Source organism: Sinocyclocheilus grahami, unplaced genomic scaffold, assembly GCF_001515645.1.
Source record: "Sinocyclocheilus grahami isolate Dianchi unplaced genomic scaffold, SAMN03320097.WGS_v1.1 scaffold86.1, whole genome shotgun sequence".
NCBI lineage: Eukaryota > Metazoa > Chordata > Actinopteri > Cypriniformes > Cyprinidae > Sinocyclocheilus > Sinocyclocheilus grahami.
Window position 1 is genome coordinate 1,697,426 of NW_015505265.1, and position 19,997 is coordinate 1,717,422.

The 19,997-nt window shown below is 37.1% G+C and overlaps 2 protein-coding genes across 2 annotated transcripts; both read right to left on the reverse strand.

Moving 5' to 3' along the window:
* Nucleotides 1-1,379: 1,379 nt before the first annotated feature.
* On the reverse strand, nt 1,380-6,464 carry LOC107586848 (neuroglobin). Its single transcript, XM_016274396.1, has 5 exons — nt 6,365-6,464; nt 5,906-6,139; nt 5,028-5,136; nt 3,605-3,724; nt 1,380-3,440 (listed from the first exon to the last, which is right to left on the reverse strand). Exons 2-5 carry the CDS (start codon nt 6,001-6,003, stop codon nt 3,288-3,290), a joined length of 480 nt encoding a protein of 159 aa, XP_016129882.1. The 5' UTR covers nt 6,004-6,139; nt 6,365-6,464; the 3' UTR covers nt 1,380-3,287.
* Nucleotides 6,465-13,812: 7,348 nt separating this feature from the next.
* Nucleotides 13,813-19,985, reverse strand: LOC107586846 (protein FAM161B-like). The gene is made up of 9 exons (XM_016274392.1): nt 19,906-19,985; nt 18,999-19,309; nt 18,483-18,919; nt 17,718-18,049; nt 17,507-17,628; nt 16,563-16,730; nt 16,386-16,485; nt 16,132-16,298; nt 13,813-15,756 (listed from the first exon to the last, which is right to left on the reverse strand). The coding sequence occupies exons 1-9, from the start codon at nt 19,921-19,923 to the stop codon at nt 15,675-15,677; spliced, it is 1,737 nt and encodes a 578-aa protein (XP_016129878.1). The 5' UTR covers nt 19,924-19,985; the 3' UTR covers nt 13,813-15,674.
* Nucleotides 19,986-19,997: the final 12 nt, after the last annotated feature.

The window sequence follows — 19,997 nt, forward strand, 5'->3', positions numbered from 1 at the left end:
TAAGACCTTCGTTCATCTTCAGAACACAAATTAAGATATTTTTGATGAAATCCGAGAGCTTTCTGACCCTGCATAGACTGCAACACAACTGAAATGTTCAAGGCTCAGAAAGGTAGTAAGGACATCGTTAAAATAGTCCATGTGACATCAGTGGTTCAACCGTAATTTTATGAAGCTACGAGAATATTTTTGTGCGCAAAAAAACTAAAATAATGACTTAATTCAACAATTTCTTCTCTTCCTTGTCAGTCTTTGATGTGTGTTCACAAGAGTACCATGGCACATGCGTATGGTGCTGCTGAAGCAGGAGCAGTGAGAGAAGAAATTGTTGAATAAAGTCATTATTTTTGTTTTCTTTGCACACAAAAAGTATTTTCGTTGCTTCATTAAGTTAAGGTTGAACCACTGATGTCACATGGACTATTTTGATGTTCTTACTATCTTTCTGGGCTTTGAACGTGTCCGTTCCCTTGCTGTCTATGGAGGGTCAGAAAGCGCTCGGATTTCATCAAAAATATCTTAATTTGTGTTCCGAAGATGAACGAAAGTCTTACGGGTTTGGAACAACACGAGGCTTGCCAGATAATGCCAGAATGATCATTTTTGGGTGAGCTATCCTTTTAAATGTCTATATCTTAATTTATTGATTTATGCATTTTCTGAAGAATAACATTGCATAACAATATTACCAATAGCATAACATTGTAATGCTGTGAAATTTTCCAATTTCAAAATAATGGGTTGTAAGGGAGCACTTTTTTTCCAAGGTTTCTCTTCAAGTTTGTATCAGTTTTTCATAATGTTTACACTTTTGTACACATATTGGCCTTATCAACTGTTCAACTCTGTTATGTGGGCAAAACTGTATACTGACTGCAAATAATGTGGCATGGTGCAATGATATGTGCAAGCCCATTATTAGATTTAACCCTAAAAAAATTTAACATAAAATGTAGTAGGGTTGAAGTAAACATGGTTTAAAAGAAAACAGTTTATTGTGATTATAAAAAATATGATTTCCAAACTTATTAACAATGGTAAATAAAATAATGTTGTTTTTGCGGTTTGGACTTAAGGTCATTAAGAAAAATAGCTAAATAAATTTTAGTCACAGCAAGGCTGAAACTACACATATTTAGGATTCAGGATCATTTAAGAATTAGCCATGTAAAAATGTCACTATATGTCCCTTAAAGTTAATGAAGTTCAGCAGTTATCGTTTTTCCAAATTAAATATATGCCACTGTATGCTGAGATCGACTTCTAATATTATAAATATGACAAGGAGATCTATAGAGAGATCATATATGTTGAAATGGAAACTCCATACACTCATTTCCAGCAAAGACCCATATGGAAGATTTTCTTTATTTCTGTCCTTTATTACAAATAAGCTTTCAACACGTTTACATAGAGCCTTGACTGATCCTGATTCTAGTTTGATTGGTGACTGGCTGAGGAATAAGGATGTACAGTGTAATTGAAATATAACTTTTTGGTTACTGAGGAGCCAGGTCATAACATCGCTGTTTAATATCAGCTGCTTCAGTGAGGTAGACATGGAGACAATTCAGTCACAGAATATCAAGAGAAAAAGCACAGAAGCAAACACTACACACACACATACACACAACACTTCAATGGTCAATAAACATCAACTTTCACTTGAAAATGTTGTAACCATTGCATCTTCATAAAAGATTTTCAATACTAATAAGCTAATCATTCCATAAAGACAGACATCTTAGAGGTTATTGGAAAGCCATTAGGTGGTACATACATATTCAGAAAAAGAGAACAGTCTCAAAGAGAGAAAAAATATATATACATTTTACACAAAAAGTATAATAGTGCACCATTGAGCAATACATAAAATTAAATAAGCAATCCACATACACCTAAATATACAGAAAAGGCTAGTAGGTATTGTCATATAAAGTAACATGTAAAATGTAACATACCAGCAGTTTCAATATCTGTGACAGTCCTACGCACTTTGAAATACTTGGCCTGAACCATTTAAATGTAGAAATATCTCTCATATAAAGAGGACAACATCTCTACAAAGCTATTGAATAGCAGCAAAAAGGTTATCATCGCTTTTAACATTTTTCTATAGCTCATAATTATGGCAACAAATATTCTTATCTTAGATAAGAGTGTGTATGTTCTTAACTTACAAGGTTGTAATAAGCCAACTAATGCAATTGACTATTTTTTAAAAATATTATTCACAAAAATTGCTAACAAAAATTGTGAAATAAAATTCTTATTTATAGCTAACACCCACTGGACTGGGTCATTTAGCACAAAGACGTTTTGACTATCTACAATTGTACTATAGGTGAACAAATCATCTCACTATGATATAACAGTCACTTTATGTGAAGTAACAGTCTACACAAGTCTTTCGTAAGTAAGCCTTGGAGTAGAGTGCGTCGAGTATAATCCCATACAATGGAAATGTAAACTAATGACATGGCACAGGTTCATAAATTAACAGTCAAAAAATTCCAAAAGCTATTTCGGATGTAACAGTTCTTGTCATTTACTTTCATCGCCAGAAATACTGTTAATGGTTGAAAAATGTGGCAAACAACACTTGACATGAACATTTGGATGGTGTCAAAAAATCATGGCTACTGATTGCTTATTGTCTTTGATGCTATCATTTGAATCATATTGCCAAATACTACTATGTTCATGCTCAGATAACTTAGTGAACATCACTAAACTTACAGTAAACTTAAACTACACACAGCACAGGCAAGAGTATTAATTCTGTGTAATTTAGGGTTAAATTGTAGTGGCTTTAAAGGCCTTCATCCAAATTGATTCCAAGAGGCGTCAGAATAAAACTTTTTCAAGTTGACCAAGCTCACATGTGCATAGTCAAACCTCTGTTTTACGCTCGCATGAAACATCAATACATCAAGACAGTCATTAAAGATAGTTTAAGGAAATACATTTAGTCATTACTATATGTACTTAGTCATTACTGTATGTACAAAGCAAATTTTGCTTTTGAAGTTTCAACCATAAACTATGTCCTGCACTCTTAATAAGCATACTTCAACCTCATAGGCTTTGTTATCAACAATCTCAGTCTGCAGTTAGACCAAGCTACCAAAGTTAGGACTGTTCAGTGAGCCAAAATACAACTCAGCTGAACTGACTTTCCCAATGGTGGTCCCATATCCAAGCCCCTCACTCTTTGAAAGGATTTTTGAGAAGTTAGTTTGTGACCTCAAGGGTGTTCCAGTGTGAATCTCACATCTACCTCCTTCTCAGTTGGACTTATGTTCGCCATTCTTGGCCCAGCCTCTGGTCATGGCTGATACCACGATGCTGTACATATTGAGCCAAGCCTGGCGCAGTGGTGTCGTGTAAGCTGGACCCAGGCTGGACTGAAGCATATAGAGCAGGGACTCTCCAACCACCTAAGGAACATGTGAAAGAACCCAGTCAATCAATCAATGGTCTGGAAAATCACTGTGACTCTCCCCGAAGATCACTGTCAATCTCACTGTCATCTTTGACGTTTGAGTGTTACGGATGTAATTTCAGTCATAATAACTAAACCATGTAGGCAAAGTGTACTCACAGTAAAGGACTGCGTCTTCACCCCAACTGCCTGGTGCTTCCTGCCCAGGTTCGACAAGAAGTCCTCCAATGTATGTAGGTCATCAAGATGGCTCACAGCTGCATCGATCACTAACATCACCTGGACAAATATACAGTCGGTCTTGAGCTGGGCTGTAAACTCAGAGGTTGGGTCAAAGTTAGTCAATAGAAAGAATCATTACAGCCTAAATCAGGGGTGTCCAAAAACTGCCCAAAAATCTGGAAAGTCGCCTCCTGCAGAGTTTAGCTTCATCCTGTTCCAACACAACTGTTTGGATGTCTTGCTAGTTCAGGTGTGTTTATTTGGGGTTAGAGCTAAACCAATTGGACGCTCTGGTCCTAAATGAACCATGTGGCTCTATGGTGCAACAAACAACAGCCAAACATATCAACACAACTTTTGACATATAATGGGAGCAAATGCAGCTTTTAGGCAATTTTGCCGTTGGTGGCGGATTAGTATTAAAATGTCCATCTAGACACATCCTTTACTCTTTGTGAGGAACCAACTTTTCAGCTACCGGTCCATCAACTACTTTACCAACAATGCCACACCAAGACTGTTTCTAAGTTCTAAGAACGCAAAGAACAGCCATGCGCTCTCATGAAGACTGGTCCTGCCTAGCCTCAGCCTCAGACGTCACGTCCACCATCTGATTGGTTGAATTCTACAGAATTTCCATGAGACGTATGTTCCGCCTGGAAACAAAGATGCCATGGCTCCAAACCCCCTCATGGAGGAACAAAGCCGTTGCGTTTACAACTGTGATAATCAGTGCTTATCAGGATCAACTAAATGCTAGATTTTCAAAAGTATATGAAATATGTCAACTTTGTGGCATAGACTCTTTCAAATATGTCCAAGAGTTTTACACAAAGGTCTGTTTTTGTCTGGACATTTTCTCGCCCCTTAACATGACGTGGCACAAAATGAAACGTGATTGGTTGCTTTACCTGTCAGTCATATGGCCTCTTTCAGCGCTCCTTGGCCATTCAAAGCGGCCAAGGTTCCCAGCCCTTCTGCCGTCATTCTTAAGGTCTGGCTAAGTGAGACTAGGTCTTGCCAGGCTACCTTAAAAGAACTTGAATGGATACGAGGACACAAAATGCATCTTTTGCATATGATGCATATGCTGTGATCTTGTTGCTCAACTGACCGCTCCAACACATGTTAAGTAGTAGCACAATTTAATGCACAATAATTGAAACATTTACTTAGTTATTTACTTATGTTTTTTTTTTTTTTTTCAATTATTGGAATTGAACATTGGCAGTTGATAGTGATGTAGAGCGAAAACACAAGGACTCAAGACAGCATAAGAAAATGTATTGAGAAACTGCCCAAAAGTAGGTTCCTGAACTTTTACTCTACCAGTTGTTGTACAGTTGACTTCTGGGCTCACCTTGGTGACGTGCTCGAGGAACTCTGGGCTGGAGAGACATTCAGGTGCATCCCCACAGTTTGTGCTGTAGCTGAAGAGAGTAAGCAGTGCTGGATCCAGCTCAAATAACCTAACAAGAAATGTTACATTTAATCAGGCAGCACTACAAAGCTGTTCACTGACATGGATCTTCAACCACAATTGCTTATTTCACATTTCCTTAACAAGAAGGATAATTAAATTAGGTAATTTAAGCCATTTGATGTTGAACAGAACAATGCATATCCTTTTTCCTTTGTAGCTTAAATCCTCTCTTCTTTCAAATAAAGTCACTTTTATCCTTTATGCTGAGTTTGAAAAGCAATACTCAGGAAAGTGATACTTGGTAGCATCTTTCTTCTGAGAAGGTGATTTTGATGAAAATGATCTTGCTGCTCCCTGTCGCCAAGCAACAAGTCAAGCTTCTTACTGAGCTACGGATAGAGGAACAGACAGCGGGAGACTGATGGAGATTTTCTGATGGATTTAAAGACATTACACTTTAGTTTGTTGATTAAATTACTATACCTTCATTATGAGTACAATCTGTAGTTATGGGATGCAGGGACACTCCATTTTGATTGCATGATTAAGTGCGATTTATTTGCTTAAAAATCTAAAAATGTGTTTACTTCAAAAATAGTTCATTATTTTAAATGCATTATTCATTACTGAATATAATTATTTTATTAAATTCCTATTTTTGACAAATGCATCTGTCCCACAAAAGCAGCGTATATGTACATGATCCGCACAGCTCTACTTGCAACTTTCTAAATAAACATGCAGACTAAATTAAATAGCATTATCCCTTGCTGCAAAACAGTTTTAGCCAGCATGCATTGAGATTGATATATTACCTCGTGAACATAACAATTCCATGTGGCACCTTGTTCTTCCCCAGACTCTCCCAGCTGTCCCGGATCAGACCTTTTTCTTTTTCAGAGAGTTTCTCCATTGTGACTCTCAGTAATGCTGTGTTCCCCGGTCGTCTTTCAATGGTTTGGCATCAAAATGTCTTCTTCCGTTTAAAGTAGGACCTCCCGAATTCCCATTTCCAGACTTCCAGAGTTAAGTCTTCAGGTATGACCCCCCTGTGAAGTGCCAACATTGCATATAATTTCCCAAGGACAAATAAGACTTATCAGAGGAGCGTGCATGAGGGTCTATAGGTTCAAAGACATTTCATTTACAATCTATTTGCAATGCACTGAAATAAATTTTGCTGCAAATACTTTCCAACAGATGCTTCATGCACTCAAGAAACCTAACTTAGCCCTGACTTTATGGTCACAATAAACAGAGTGAAGCTGACGTACCGTTCCTTCACTGCTCTAGAGGTGACCTTCTTCTCTCACTGGCTTCGTCTGTCTTTCGCTGGCATTAGGATTTCTGTTTGTTCACTGCGAATATGTATATGTCAAGCCTGCTATCCTTGTGTTTGCTCTCTCTCTTTCTTTGTCTCACTCTCTCACTTTTCCTCTTTGCTCCCCCCGCTCTCTCACACACATGCAAACACTCACTCACTTTCTCTCTCCCTCTATCTGCTCCCTCTCCCCTCTCTGCTGCATGTAACCTCATAGACGCTGCTTGATGTGCATTCAAACTAGGATGAGGAAACCTTATTGACAATCTCCTGCGTTTCAAAAAAGACCAGAAACTTACAAATATTTCCATTTATGTTATGTTTTTATTCAATCACACTGTAACTGTCCTAAATGCTCTAACCCCCGTGTGCTAATATGGACAGTAAATAAAGATAGAATGGAAATATATCTAATCTTCACTGCTCCTAGTAATAGCACATGTTATGAGCCATAGCTCCTCCTACAGGTGAGAGTCTGGCCTTCAACAAAATAACAACACCTTCAGGCACTTCTGTATGCATATATAATCAAAGAACACATTCAAGGACAACTCATTTGAATAAACTGTTTTGTAGATGAGTGAAAGAACATAAATACTTAAAGTGCTTGTGCTTTTGAATAATGGCAAGGCATCATAAATAAATCTTACCAAACAAACAAGTCCTGCCTGAGGTTGGTATTCATACTCACAGAGATGAATCAACTGTGTCACTGCATTCTGCTTAAAAGCTTCTCTTCATTCTTTAAACAAAGATTCCATTTAGAACCAATAAGAATTATATAACCATCAGAGAACATTTCAAGTTCCATGAAAAAGTTATTTCGTTTTTTTTTTACAATATGTGTACTTGTGTGTTACTGTATATAGTACCAAAACCAACAGAAGAAATTATGAAACCTATAATGTATCTATATTTATATAACATTTCTCAATGGTTCCTAATAAGAATGTTCTTTACTGAACATAAACTACTGTTCAAAAGTTTGGGGTTAGTAGATTTTTTCTCTCTTATGAAATTAATACTTTTATTCAGCAAGGATTAAAGTAACAGTAAAGACATTAAGAATGTCACAAAAGTTGGCACAAAACGTTATTTCAAATAAATGCTGTTCTTTTTAAAACCTTCTATTCATCAAAAAATGGATCACAGTTTCCCTGCAACTGTTTTGTGTATGTTTCTTGTGCACCAAATAATTATATTAGAATGCTTTCTGAAGGATCATGTGACACTGAAGACTGAAGTAATGATGCTGAAAATCTTGCTTTCCATCACAGACTTTAAAGATTGTAAAATATGTTGAAATAACAGTTATTTTAAATTGTAATAATATTTCAAAATATTACTATTTTTTACTGTATTTTGGATCATTTTATACAGACTTGGTGGGAAACCTCTTTCAAAAATATTAAGAATCTTATAAAATATTAACAATTGTTTTAGAACTAGAAAAACAGTATGTCCAGATATAGACAGGCTCTAAAAGCTGCCAGGACTGAGCATATCCGCAAACTCAATCCGCAAACAATCCAAGATCTTTATTTAGCACAGTGGCTAGATTAACAAATAACCAGACGCCACCCGATCTAAATATTCCCGCACAGTTTAATAGTAATGACTTTATGAATTTCTTCACTGATAAAATAGATAACATCAGAAATACAATAACAAATTTAGATTCTACAGCATCAAGTACTTCAGCTTCATTCATCGCATCCAAAGAAAAACTGCAGTGCTTTACAAATATAGGACAGGAAGAGCTAAATAAACTTATCACTGCATCTAAACCAACAACATGCCTATTAGATCCTGTACCCGCTAAATTACTGAAAGAGTTGTTACCTGTAGCAGAAGAACCGCTTCTCAATATTATTAACTCGTCGTTATCTTTAGGTCACGTCCCAAAACCATTCAAGCTGGCGGTTATTAAGCCTCTTATTAAGAAACCACAACTAGATCCTAGTGAACTGGCAAATTACAGACCCATTTCAAATCTTCCTTTTATGTCTAAAATTTTAGAAAAAGTTGTGTCTGCTCAATTGTGTTCCTTCCTGCAAAAAAATGATCTCTATGAAGAGTTTCATAGGCCCCACCATAGCAAAGAAACGGCACTTGTTAAAATTACAAATGACTTGTGTGATGGAAATATTTTATGTAATGGCCTCAGAAGGAGTCAAAAGGGTATGTTCAACATAGAATGTTCAGAAAAATGCAGACTAAGAATGCTCAGATCAAAGACAGTGTTCCTATGATTAAATAATCTATACTTACCCAAAATGTGCTTAAAACAGTAGAACTAACAGTCATATGACAAACCAATGACCAGATCAGTATAACCAATTAAAGTGAAGAAGACTTGAGTGACATTGAGTTTTACTCAACTACAAGGGATAAATGTTCATGCATCCTTCTGTTCAGGAAGTCGATGGTTGTTGTGACCAGTGGGCTCCCGGCCGTGAATAAACTTTCATTCCTGCAAAGAGCAACTTGGGTTGTGTCTGGTATATGCTGCACAGCTGAGGAATAGAAGTACTAAAGATTCTACGCTCAAAAGACCACCGCAAAGACAGTGATAGTGTTGGAAGACTATAGAGCCGTCCTCGGGCTGAGGTAACAGCGTACAGCTGAGAAGGGCGATGAGATGCTAAAGATATGTGTGCTTATGTGTGATTGAGGTAGTGATAGTAGGTTCTTGACGGGATGCCGTCAGCATATTTCAGGGAAGTATTGGATTATATTGTAAGTATTCGGGGAATTCAGGGAATTAGCCCGAGATACTGTATTAACAACTGTAGTTGTCTGAGTTGTCCGTGGTGAAGTCAGATCTTTAATATTGGGAATTTCCAGACACTTCTCATTGCTAGTTTTACTTGATCTTAGTGCTGCGTTCGACACTTTAGATCATGACATACTCGTAGATCGACTACAAAACTATACAGGTATTCAAGGGCAGGTTTTACGATGGTTTAGATCCTACCCGTCCGATCATTTAAATGGGGAGTCATCTCAATTATCACCAGTAAAGTATGGAGTGCCACAAGGATCTGTCTGTCTAGGATCTGTCTAGGTCCTCTGCTATTTTCAATATACAGTGGATACGGAAAGTATTCAGACCCCCTTAAATTTTTCACTCTTTGTTATATTGCAGCCATTTGCTAAAATCATTTAAGTTAATTTTTTTCCTCATTAATGTACACACAGCACCCCATATTGACAGAAAAACACAGAATTGTTGACATTTTTGCAGATTTATTAAAAAAGAAAAACTGAAATATCACATGGTCCTAAGTATTCAGACCCTTTGCTCAGTATTTAGTAGAAGCACCCTTTTGATCGAATACAGCCATGAGTCTTTTTGGGAAAGATGCAACAAGTTTGTCACACCTGGATTTGGGGATCCTCTGCCATCCCTCCTTGCAGATCCTCTCCAGTTCTGTCTTGGTAATATTATTAGAAAATACGGAATTAGTTTCCATTGTTATGCTGATGGTACTCAACTATATATCTCAACAAGACCAAATGAAACTTCTAAATGATCTAAGCTAACAGAGTGTGTTAAAAATATAAAAGATTGAATGACCAATAATTTTCTCCAATTGAATTCGGATAAGACAGAGATATTACTTATTGGACCAAAAAACTGTACACGAATCTCTTGGATTACAATTTGCAACTACGGATGTACTGTTACTTCCTCTACAGTCAAAAATCTGGGTGTTATATTAGACAGCAACTTGTCTTTTGAAAATCATACTTCCCATGTTACAAAAACAGCATTCTTCCATCTTAGAAACATTGCCAAGCTACGTAACATGTTACCTGTTTCTGATGCAGAAAAGCTAGTTCATGCATTCATGACCTCTAGACTGGACTATTGTAATGCACTGCTAGGTGGTTGTCCTGCATCTTCAATAAACAAGCTACAGGTGGTCCAAAATGCAGCGGCTAGAGTCCTTACCAGGTCAAGAAAATATGATCATATTACTCCAATTTTACAGTCTCTGCACTGGCTACCTATTAAGTTCTGTATCAGTTACAAAATATTATTACTTACCTACAAGGCCCTTAATGGTTTAGCTCCTGCGTACCTAACTAGTCTTCTACCACGCTACAATCCATCACGCTCCCTAAGGTCACAAAACTCTGGACTTTTGGTAGTACCTAGGATTGCAAAGTCCACTAAAGGAGGTAGAGCTTTTTCACATTTGGTTCCAAAACTTTGGAATCGCTTTCCTGATAACGTGCGGGGTTCAGACACACTCTCTCTGTTTAAATCTAGATTAAAGACACATCTCTTTGGCCAAGCATTCAAATAATGCCTCTCATAATGTTGTACTGCAGTTATATCTGATCAAATGCACATTATTATTCCTTAGCTTGGTTGGAACAGTAGCTATGCTTATTATGTCTTTATTTGTTTCTCTGTTTCTGCCAGTAACTAGGAATTACACAAGCTTCAGTCTGGATCCAGCCCTTACAAAGACCTGAGATGACCGAACACCTGAGAAGAGATGATGCCAACCCCTCAGAGGACCTCAGATGATGCCAACCCTGAAACAACATAAACTATCAATCAACTAACAAGTTTGATTGCAACATATAATCATTGCTGTTAATAGTGTTCATGGTCTTACGTCATTAACTGAATTTTACCGTACATTTCTGCCATATGTACATCAACATAGTCACCACTGATAAGTTACTACTGAATATATTGTAGAAACGTAATTTTCTGTAAAGCTGCTTTGCAACGATTTGTATTGTGAAAAGCACTATACAAATAAACTTGAATTGAATTGAAAGAATCTTATCAAACGTTCAAATGGTTGTGTAAAGTTACAGTATAATGTCAAATAACTACTGAAGAAACTTTATTTTGAAATTTGTAGTCGACAATTTGACATGCCTTGAACTTGAACATGTTATGAAATCATAATATTGTAACCTGTGCATTTAAGTTTAATTAACCTCATTCACCTTTGTCCAGATTAACAGGCTCAGTTCTTGATTTTTTTTTATTAAGAAATCTTAGTCAATCCCAAATGTTTATTTTATTATACCGTATTTTCTTCATGATCACATGTAGATGAACAAATGAATAAATAAGTCGCACCTTATGTCCAACCTGATTCAGAGCTATATCTAGCATGTTATCAATGTAAGGGACATTCGGTTGTGACAGCATGACCCAAAGCACTTGTAGATAGTGTGACATTAGAGAGCACAGCTGCCATGGCGACCTCGCAGGAGCACTTGAACTTTCAGTTATCTGACACTTAAAGCTCAAGATAGAAGCTGTCACTCAAACGCAGCGTTCTGTCCTCCCTAAACGACTTGAGTGATGTGTGTGCATGAAACAGACAAGATGGACACTGAGTTTTGTCAGTCAACTTTATTGAATCTACATATTTAACAGATACAAAATAAAAGGAATTTCTTAGAATGATAGCATTACCTCAACATTTTCAGAATGTGAAGCTAAAGTTGCCACAGCAGGTTTTTTGTCAAAATTATAAACCCAAAAGTTAAGTGGTACTGATTTTAGCAAGATGCTAATGCCTAAGCCCAAATTAAAACAATATGTAGCAGGATGGCTTTTGTATCAAGCCACTACTTTATGACGGGAAAACATTTCTGCAAAAAAAAAAAAAATCATCAGAATACATAGCTACTTTTGAACAGTCATCACTGGAGAAGGATACTTCTTGTAAGAATAATGGTGCTAATCTTTCAAGTTCGTATTTACAATTTTGGAAGTCGTAATTATGACATCAAGTCATTCAAATCACTGGCCAAGCAAATGACAAAAAATTACATTAATTTAATTAATTACAACAAAATGCAGCAAGTTTGAAAAAATGCATATCAGTGTGTTTTTGCTTTTTTTTTTGCATTTTATTGTGATAGGACAGTGTAGGGCTGACAGTAAGCAAAGTGGGAGAGAGAGAGGGGAGCGGAATTGGGAAAGGTCTTTGAACCGAGATTCGAACTCGGGACACTCACAGCGCAACCGCATTATATGTCGCCATGATGCTTATAAGGCTATCTGCACCGACTTTGCTTTTATGTTTTTAATCGTTTTATGTTCTGAATCGTTACATGCTCTATTGTAAATGTCCAATAGCCAATTTTGTACATGCAACATAGCCAGACTTACTGTAAATGAAAAAATAATAATAATTTCATGCATTTTACTGTAAACTACAAACAATGCATCCATAGAGTGCTGCAGGAAAAGTTTTACAACTTGTTTGCACTTCCGATTCCATTGTTCTGAAATCAATGTTTTTTGGTTTTTTTGGTTAACACAAGCTCAATATATTTTTCATGTTTTATTTTAGGGCTTAAAATACATCAGTTATACCATACTCATAATTTTTTTAAGCATTTACATGTCTTGAAATAGGCTTAACAAGTGGCTAAATGGGACTACAGAGGTTGTCTGGGATATTAAACGTCACGCTGAATGTGTAAACTCATCTACTCACTAGTCTGCTTTTATAAAATTGTGGTGTTTATTGTATTCCTGCAAATAAATATTTGTTGGAAGCTTATTAGTAATGATGTTGAAGTCATGCAACTTTTTTTTTTTACTTAGCAATAGTATTTAGGCCTAAAGTTGCATTTATTTGAAATTTTTTTTTTCACTTTATTAGTATAGGACAGTGTAGAATTGATAGGAAGTGAAGTTGGAGAGAAAGAGGGGGGTTGGATCGGGAAAGGTCCTCGAGCCTGGCCTGGATTCAAACTTGGGACGCTCCTAGCGCATTATGTCAGCACGCTGCCCACGAAACTATCGGTGCCGACATAAAGTTGTGTTCATTTGTGAAGATTATCATGACAAACAAAACATGTCAGAATTATAAACTTTTGTTGTTCACAGGGCTACATTTCTGCGATAATCCAAAAGGCAGTAGAAAAAATTCTATTGGCTTTTTGTGTCGAAGAAACCAGTGTGATGCAAACTTTCGGATTGGCATAAAAAAATACAGCATCCCTGCAGCATCCCATCTTCCATGTTTTTTTTCCCACTGACAAACCCCAAATCTGAAAATTGAGCTCAAAGAAAATTTTAAGTTTCGATGTTGAAGTCATGCAACTTTTTTTTTACTTAGCAATAGTATTTAGGCCTAAAGTTGCATTTATTTGAATTTTTTTTTTTTCACTTTATTAGTATAGGACAGTGTAGAATTGATAGGAAGTGAAGTTGGAGAGAAAGAGGGGGGTTGGATCGGGAAAGGTCCTCGAGCCTGGCCTGGATTCAAACTTGGGACGCTCCTAGCGCATTATGTCAGCACGCTGCCCACGAAACTATCGGTGCCGACATAAAGTTGTGTTCATTTGTGAAGATTATCATGACATTTTTTTTTTACTTAGCAATAGTATTTAGGCCTAAAGTTGCATTTATTTGAAATTTTTTTTTTCACTTTATTAGTATAGGACAGTGTAGAATTGATAGGAAGTGAAGTTGGAGAGAAAGAGGGGGGTTGGATCGGGAAAGGTCCTCGAGCCTGGCCTGGATTCAAACTTGGGACGCTCCTAGCGCATTATGTCAGCACGCTGCCCACGAAACTATCGGTGCCGACATAAAGTTGTGTTCATTTGTGAAGATTATCATGACAAACAAAACATGTCAGAATTATAAACTTTTGTTGTTCACAGGGCTACATTTCTGCGATAATCCAAAAGGCAGTAGAAAAAATTCTATTGGCTTTTTGTGTCGAAGAAACCAGTGTGATGCAAACTTTCGGATTGGCATAAAAAAATACAGCATCCCTGCAGCATCCCATCTTCCATGTTTTTTTTCCCACTGACAAACCCCAAATCTGAAAATTGAGCTCAAAGAAAATTTTAAGTTTCCACTCGTAGGACTTTGTGATGTTCATATACACACAACCTGTAAATACACTCCTTTTCGAAATGATGCACCAAATGCTACCAAATCTTGACCCCCTGACTCTCCCATTACCAGTAAAAGACATAATTCTAGTGTATACCAGAATAAGAATTGGAACAAAGCCCTACTGTACTTCCACTTAAACCTCATTTAGCCAAAACAAAAAAAGAATTTCCGAAACAAAATGAATGGGTATCGTGAGGTGAAACTGGGCAGTCATTTTCAAATGTGCAGTTGACTCATTTAATTTTTTCAGTGTCATCACTCCTTCAACCACTAAATATACAAGTTATACAACAAAATGGACAAGACTGGTTATCATATTTTCACCAAAAGTTCAATTTTAGCCTTTAAAATACACTGCATGCTACACGGCTCGTTTAAAGTAATTATGTTCCATCTTGAGATCATCATGTAACAGCAAAAGCAGAAATTATGCCTCAAAATCTTTAAAATAACTAAGAACTTTCCATCTCTATACAAAGAAACACAAATTCCTTTAATTCCTTAAAAAATCACAGAAAATCCAACCAGGACTGAAGAAGCCAGTTGGAGTAAAAAGCTCTTGATGTGGCCAAATGCACTAGCACAAGCTCTTTTGCCAAGAGAGGATAAATGTGCAGGGCTGTTTACTCAACCAGTGCTAAGACTCTCAAAACAGCCTGACTTCAGGAATGAGAATTTCAGATGGGCCTTGTGCTAAAGAAGAGTTGTCTTAGAATGTTATTTGTGTACTTATTCAAATGGAGTTTCATGAATAAAGCTAGTCTCTGTGACGGTTATAGTCCAAAATTATAGCAGACATTCAAAGCCACATTTGACAGACTCCATTCCAGGTGGAAGATGTTTGTGCCAAGACAAGGCTTCCCCAATTTACTGTTTGCAAACCCTGAGGGTGCCCAACACCAAACCCAAGAGCTGTTTCTGTGGTTTACAAGATGATTTAATGTACAGTAAGTAGAACTCAAGCAAATATACTGCTTTTAATACACCGCTCCTCTGGTTGCCAAGTGTTTTTTGGTTATTTCTTCTTTTGTTGGGTCGGTAGCCCCCATAACATGCTTAGAATCATAAAATTAAACTTGCTTTTGATTTTCTGTTTCATTCAAAATGTTATGACACGCATATGGAATTTCTTGAATCTTCATAATCCCTTCTCTATTGTAAAAAACGTATAAACTTGTATAAAGACCCACACCGATTCACTGGCACAATATACAGTAATACAATATATAAATCTAAGTAAATCATGCACAACACAATTTTTCAAAACTGAAATGATCTGCCAGCAATTTGTTGTCTGACCACAGTCTCCCCTGCACATATGGAATATGGATGAAATACACTGGTCCACCAACCGCGTCTGTCAGCACAACTCTTCCTCTTTGGTTTCCACATTCCCTTCTTTTTCCTCCTCATTTGTGACACTGTCTTTCCCACTTCCTGCACTGTAAATAAAACGATAGTAGAACAGCATGTATCCATATGACTGCTACATCATAATATTTGCATGGTTACTTTTTCGCTATGCCAATGACAATAAAGCTGACAAACTCAAAAAGAAAGATTTATAATAAATAGATCTTTTCATGTCAAAACCGCATCTACTGTATTTGCACTGAGTAAGATGATTTTATTTTGATGGGTATGGGTCACAAGAGAGTAATGTCAAACCTTTCATTAAAACTAGGTTAAATACTTTAACACACTGTTAAATCTTTGCATTGAATAGATTTGTTCCGCTCTGTGATAATCAACACACATTCACTGCAAAACAAATGTGCACATTAATTTTAAACCCCATCATTCATGTGTCTCCATACCTCTTCTGGGTTTCGCTTTCAGTGCTGTCATGATCCTCATCCGCAGACTCATTGTCCACATGGATGGCCTTATTTGTTTCTCCCTTTGATCTCACAAAATGTTCGTCCAGGCCTGCTTGTTCCAAAGTATTCCTGTATCTGCGTTCAGCATTATTCTTGGCATTTTTCTGAAAGCATTAGGTATATGCATATGGTAAAATATGAAAGTTACATTATTTGGAAGAAGAATGGATTTGGAATATTAAGTAGTGTACCTGCGACACCTGCTCAAACAGGTACGGGCGAGATGTTACTCTGGTTTTGATTTCCTTCAGCTCTTTTTGATAATCTTTCATCCTCTCCAGATCAGCTTGCCTACATTCACAACAACTCATAATCAGTTATTGCATTCCTGGCTTGTCCGCAGACATTTTTTTCTTCAAAGTGCTCACCGGTTCTGTTTGAGTTTCTCCTGATAGACCTCTTTAAGACTTTTATGAGGGTCCATTGCCTTGGCTCTCATTGCTACTGCCCTGCTCATAGCTTGAGACTTGATTCTGTGCTGCTTCATCCACTTTGCATTCTCCTGCTCCTTAAGGTCCTTCAGCTCCAGAGATCTCCTGTTCACAAAAGAACAGTCATATAACAAGCCCAAATATGTTGCATACATGGTACAAAATAGATACAAGAGAATATAATAGATCAATACAAAAGAAAATAACTCAAGTGAATGTATTTTATTTCTGTAATATGACATATTTCTGAATATATTACAATTTTTTCCTCAAATCTATTTCACATTATTTTCTATTGCTTTAAATAATGTATTTTATAATTGTTTATTGCTTTATTAAAATAACCATACAACTCTAATACAGTTTTATTTGATTTAATTTGTGTTTAAGTATCGAAAAGATGTTTGAAAGTGCATTTAAAAATTGTGGAACCAACAATACTAGCCTAAAACAATGCTTAATTTTCTATTTGCATTAACCAATAGCCTGTGCAGCCAACAGGATTTAATGAAAAATTACAAATAGCAGTGAAGTCAAGAATTGTGCAAAAAAAAAAAAAAAAGACCATACATGTGATGTGTGTTATAAAAGAACAGTCACACTTTATTTTAAGGTCCAATTCGTGCTATTAACAAACCATTAACTACGACTTTTGCCTCAATGAACTCCTAATTTGCAGCTTATTAATAGTTAGTAAGGTAGTTGTTCAATTTAGGTATTAGGGATGTTGAATATGGTCATTCAGAATATGTGCTTTAAACAACCGATATGTTAATAATAATAATTGGTCCCTAATAAAGTGTTACCAAAAGAACATATGATTACTTTTATTGTATAAAATTATAAAATAATTATAAAAATGTAAGACGCATCAGGCTCACCTTACAGCCATGGATCTTTTCCTGGCAGCATCTGTTATGTAAGTTGGAAGAGTGTCCATAGACAGTGATGTCAGGCCACCAAATGAACTGCTTCTCTTTAGATTCGTCTCGTCTCTAGATTTCTAGTCAAGAATAATTGCATATTAAACAAAACACATTCCTCATAGGAATTGCATTAAAGGAATCTAAACTAAATAATTAAGATAGCAACCTGTGGGTTTTCTGGGCTCCTGTGGCGTGGCTGTAGCGTGGATGTGCGCAGCTGGAAAGGTTTACAGTGAGTGACATCTCTCCTCTCTGCTGCCTCCATTGCCTTTTGATGAAAGGCCTGGTAAAGCTTGTCAAAGTCAGGCACGGCAGCATTAGTTTTAGGTCTGAAGGACAGCTTCTGGTCCAAGTAACCCAGCATCTTGCTTTTGTTCTTCTGAGCACTGCGGGTCTGTCTATCTGCACTGGGTTCCTGCCTTTGAATGGGTGCTGAGGAGGCTTTCAGAGTCTCCTGAGCTCGCAGATGAATGTGAATCTTCCTTTGCTGCTCCTGCACTGAACCAGCATCACATAAATACAGGTTTAGAAGGTGAGTAAATGATGATGATTTAAATATTCAAATGAAACTTACATGTTCATTTTTGTGTGAACTTTTTCTTTAAATATGTTACATATGAAGAGTTCAGATGCAAAAGCCTCGAAGTGCCATTTGAAATTTTCTTCTAAAATTAGCACTTTTTTTTCTCAGGCTCCTATGCTTATGTTCAGTTATTTCACTTTGATGGCAATGAAAAGAATCTATAATTGCCATTAAAGCGAAATGACTGAACCTACACATACAGTAGGTGCCTGATAAAAATGTCAATTTTATAAGAAAATTTTAAATGGCACTTAAGAGGACTTTGCATCTGAACTCTTCATATTGTGTTTAGTACATACAAGAGCGTATATAATAATATGATTTGATAAATATTCAAATAAATGGCACCTTTCAGTTGTTCAGAGAAGCTGGGCTCTGAGACCGCTTTCGGTATAGGTTTTCTCACACAAACTGGTTCTGTTTTTTCACTTTTATTGGCAGAGGCCATCTCCTCCTTCAGCCTCTCTCGCTTCTTCTCCTCCCTCTTGTGGAACCTGAAGGGCTTCTGCATGGACAAGAGGAAATCTCTCCTCTGCTCACGACCTTCCTTCCTCAAGCGCTCTTGCTCATTGCTGAGCTCATCATAAAGAGGCTTTGAGACGTGCTCGGGGACGGGAGCGACACAAAACTGTTTCTGACACTCAGCCAGGTCTGCCTCCTCTTTGGCTTTCTGTGAACCCTGAGGGAGAGGCTTCCTCTGTCTCTCTGTCACTGTTCCCAAAGAATTAGTTCCAGTAGTTCTTGGTGCCTCGACTCCATTTGAGGTCAAATTCTGCACCTTTGAACTGAGGACAAGATTGGAAGACGTATGTTTCAGTACAAGATCTATGAGAACATCATTATCAAATTTAAGATTTGAATTACCTGTGGTGTTTGCGGTTCTCAGACTTTCGCCTATCATGATCGCTGATGCTCTGCTGGGGTATTTTGGCTTTAAGTATCCATTCGGTGCTGGAAGTGAGCAGGGAGTTCTGCAGGACCCTCTTCTCCAGGCCATTCTGGTGCCGGAGCTCTAATTTCTCCAGCTGCTGCTTGCGTTTGGCCTTCAGAGCCTCCAAATGCAACTCAAGAGATAGTTCAGACTTATCTCTATCCTCATTACAGGCCAGCAGGCTTTCCGAAACGTGCACATTGTCTCCCTCTTCAGATCTAGAGAAATCTAAAGCGGGAGAGATCTGCACAGAAAACCTGTCTTTAGTTTGTTTGTTGGATTAATGAATTGTTTTACTTTTGAAATAAGAAAGGAGCTGAAAGAACAGCCACCAAATTACAATTTAAATTTTGTAATTAAAAACACTATTTATAATTTATTATGACATGCTGTGTAAGTGAAACTACTGTAAACAATATTTTGGGAGTCTAACGTTACATGAAATATTTGTACTGCATTAAATATTGTTATTGGACTGGCTGAACAACGTCCCATAGGCAGCACTGATTTCCATGAAAATAATTATTTATCAAAACGATTATATATAAAGACAATAACATTGCTATCAAAATATTGATGTTGTTGCTTTTTCTGAGCTGTGTTGAACGTCAACAGCGTAAATGTTGTTACTATGGCAACACCCACACGTGCATAGTTACGCTCTGTTTTCGCTGTTCGCCTTCGCCAAAAGCGATTCCAAATTAACTGTATAACCAATAACAAAAGCAGATTAATCAGTGTTAAATCGATAAATACGCTGGAAAATATCAGACGTGTTTCCATTTGAACTCAAACTCTGGTACTCCGTCTCCTCTTCCGCCATTATTGATTTTTCCTCACCGTTGTCATCTGATCCATGGTGTGATCAGGCCCGCTATGAGGACATCATTCAAACACTCTTCCATTGACTCGGAAAGATCAAGACACTCTCC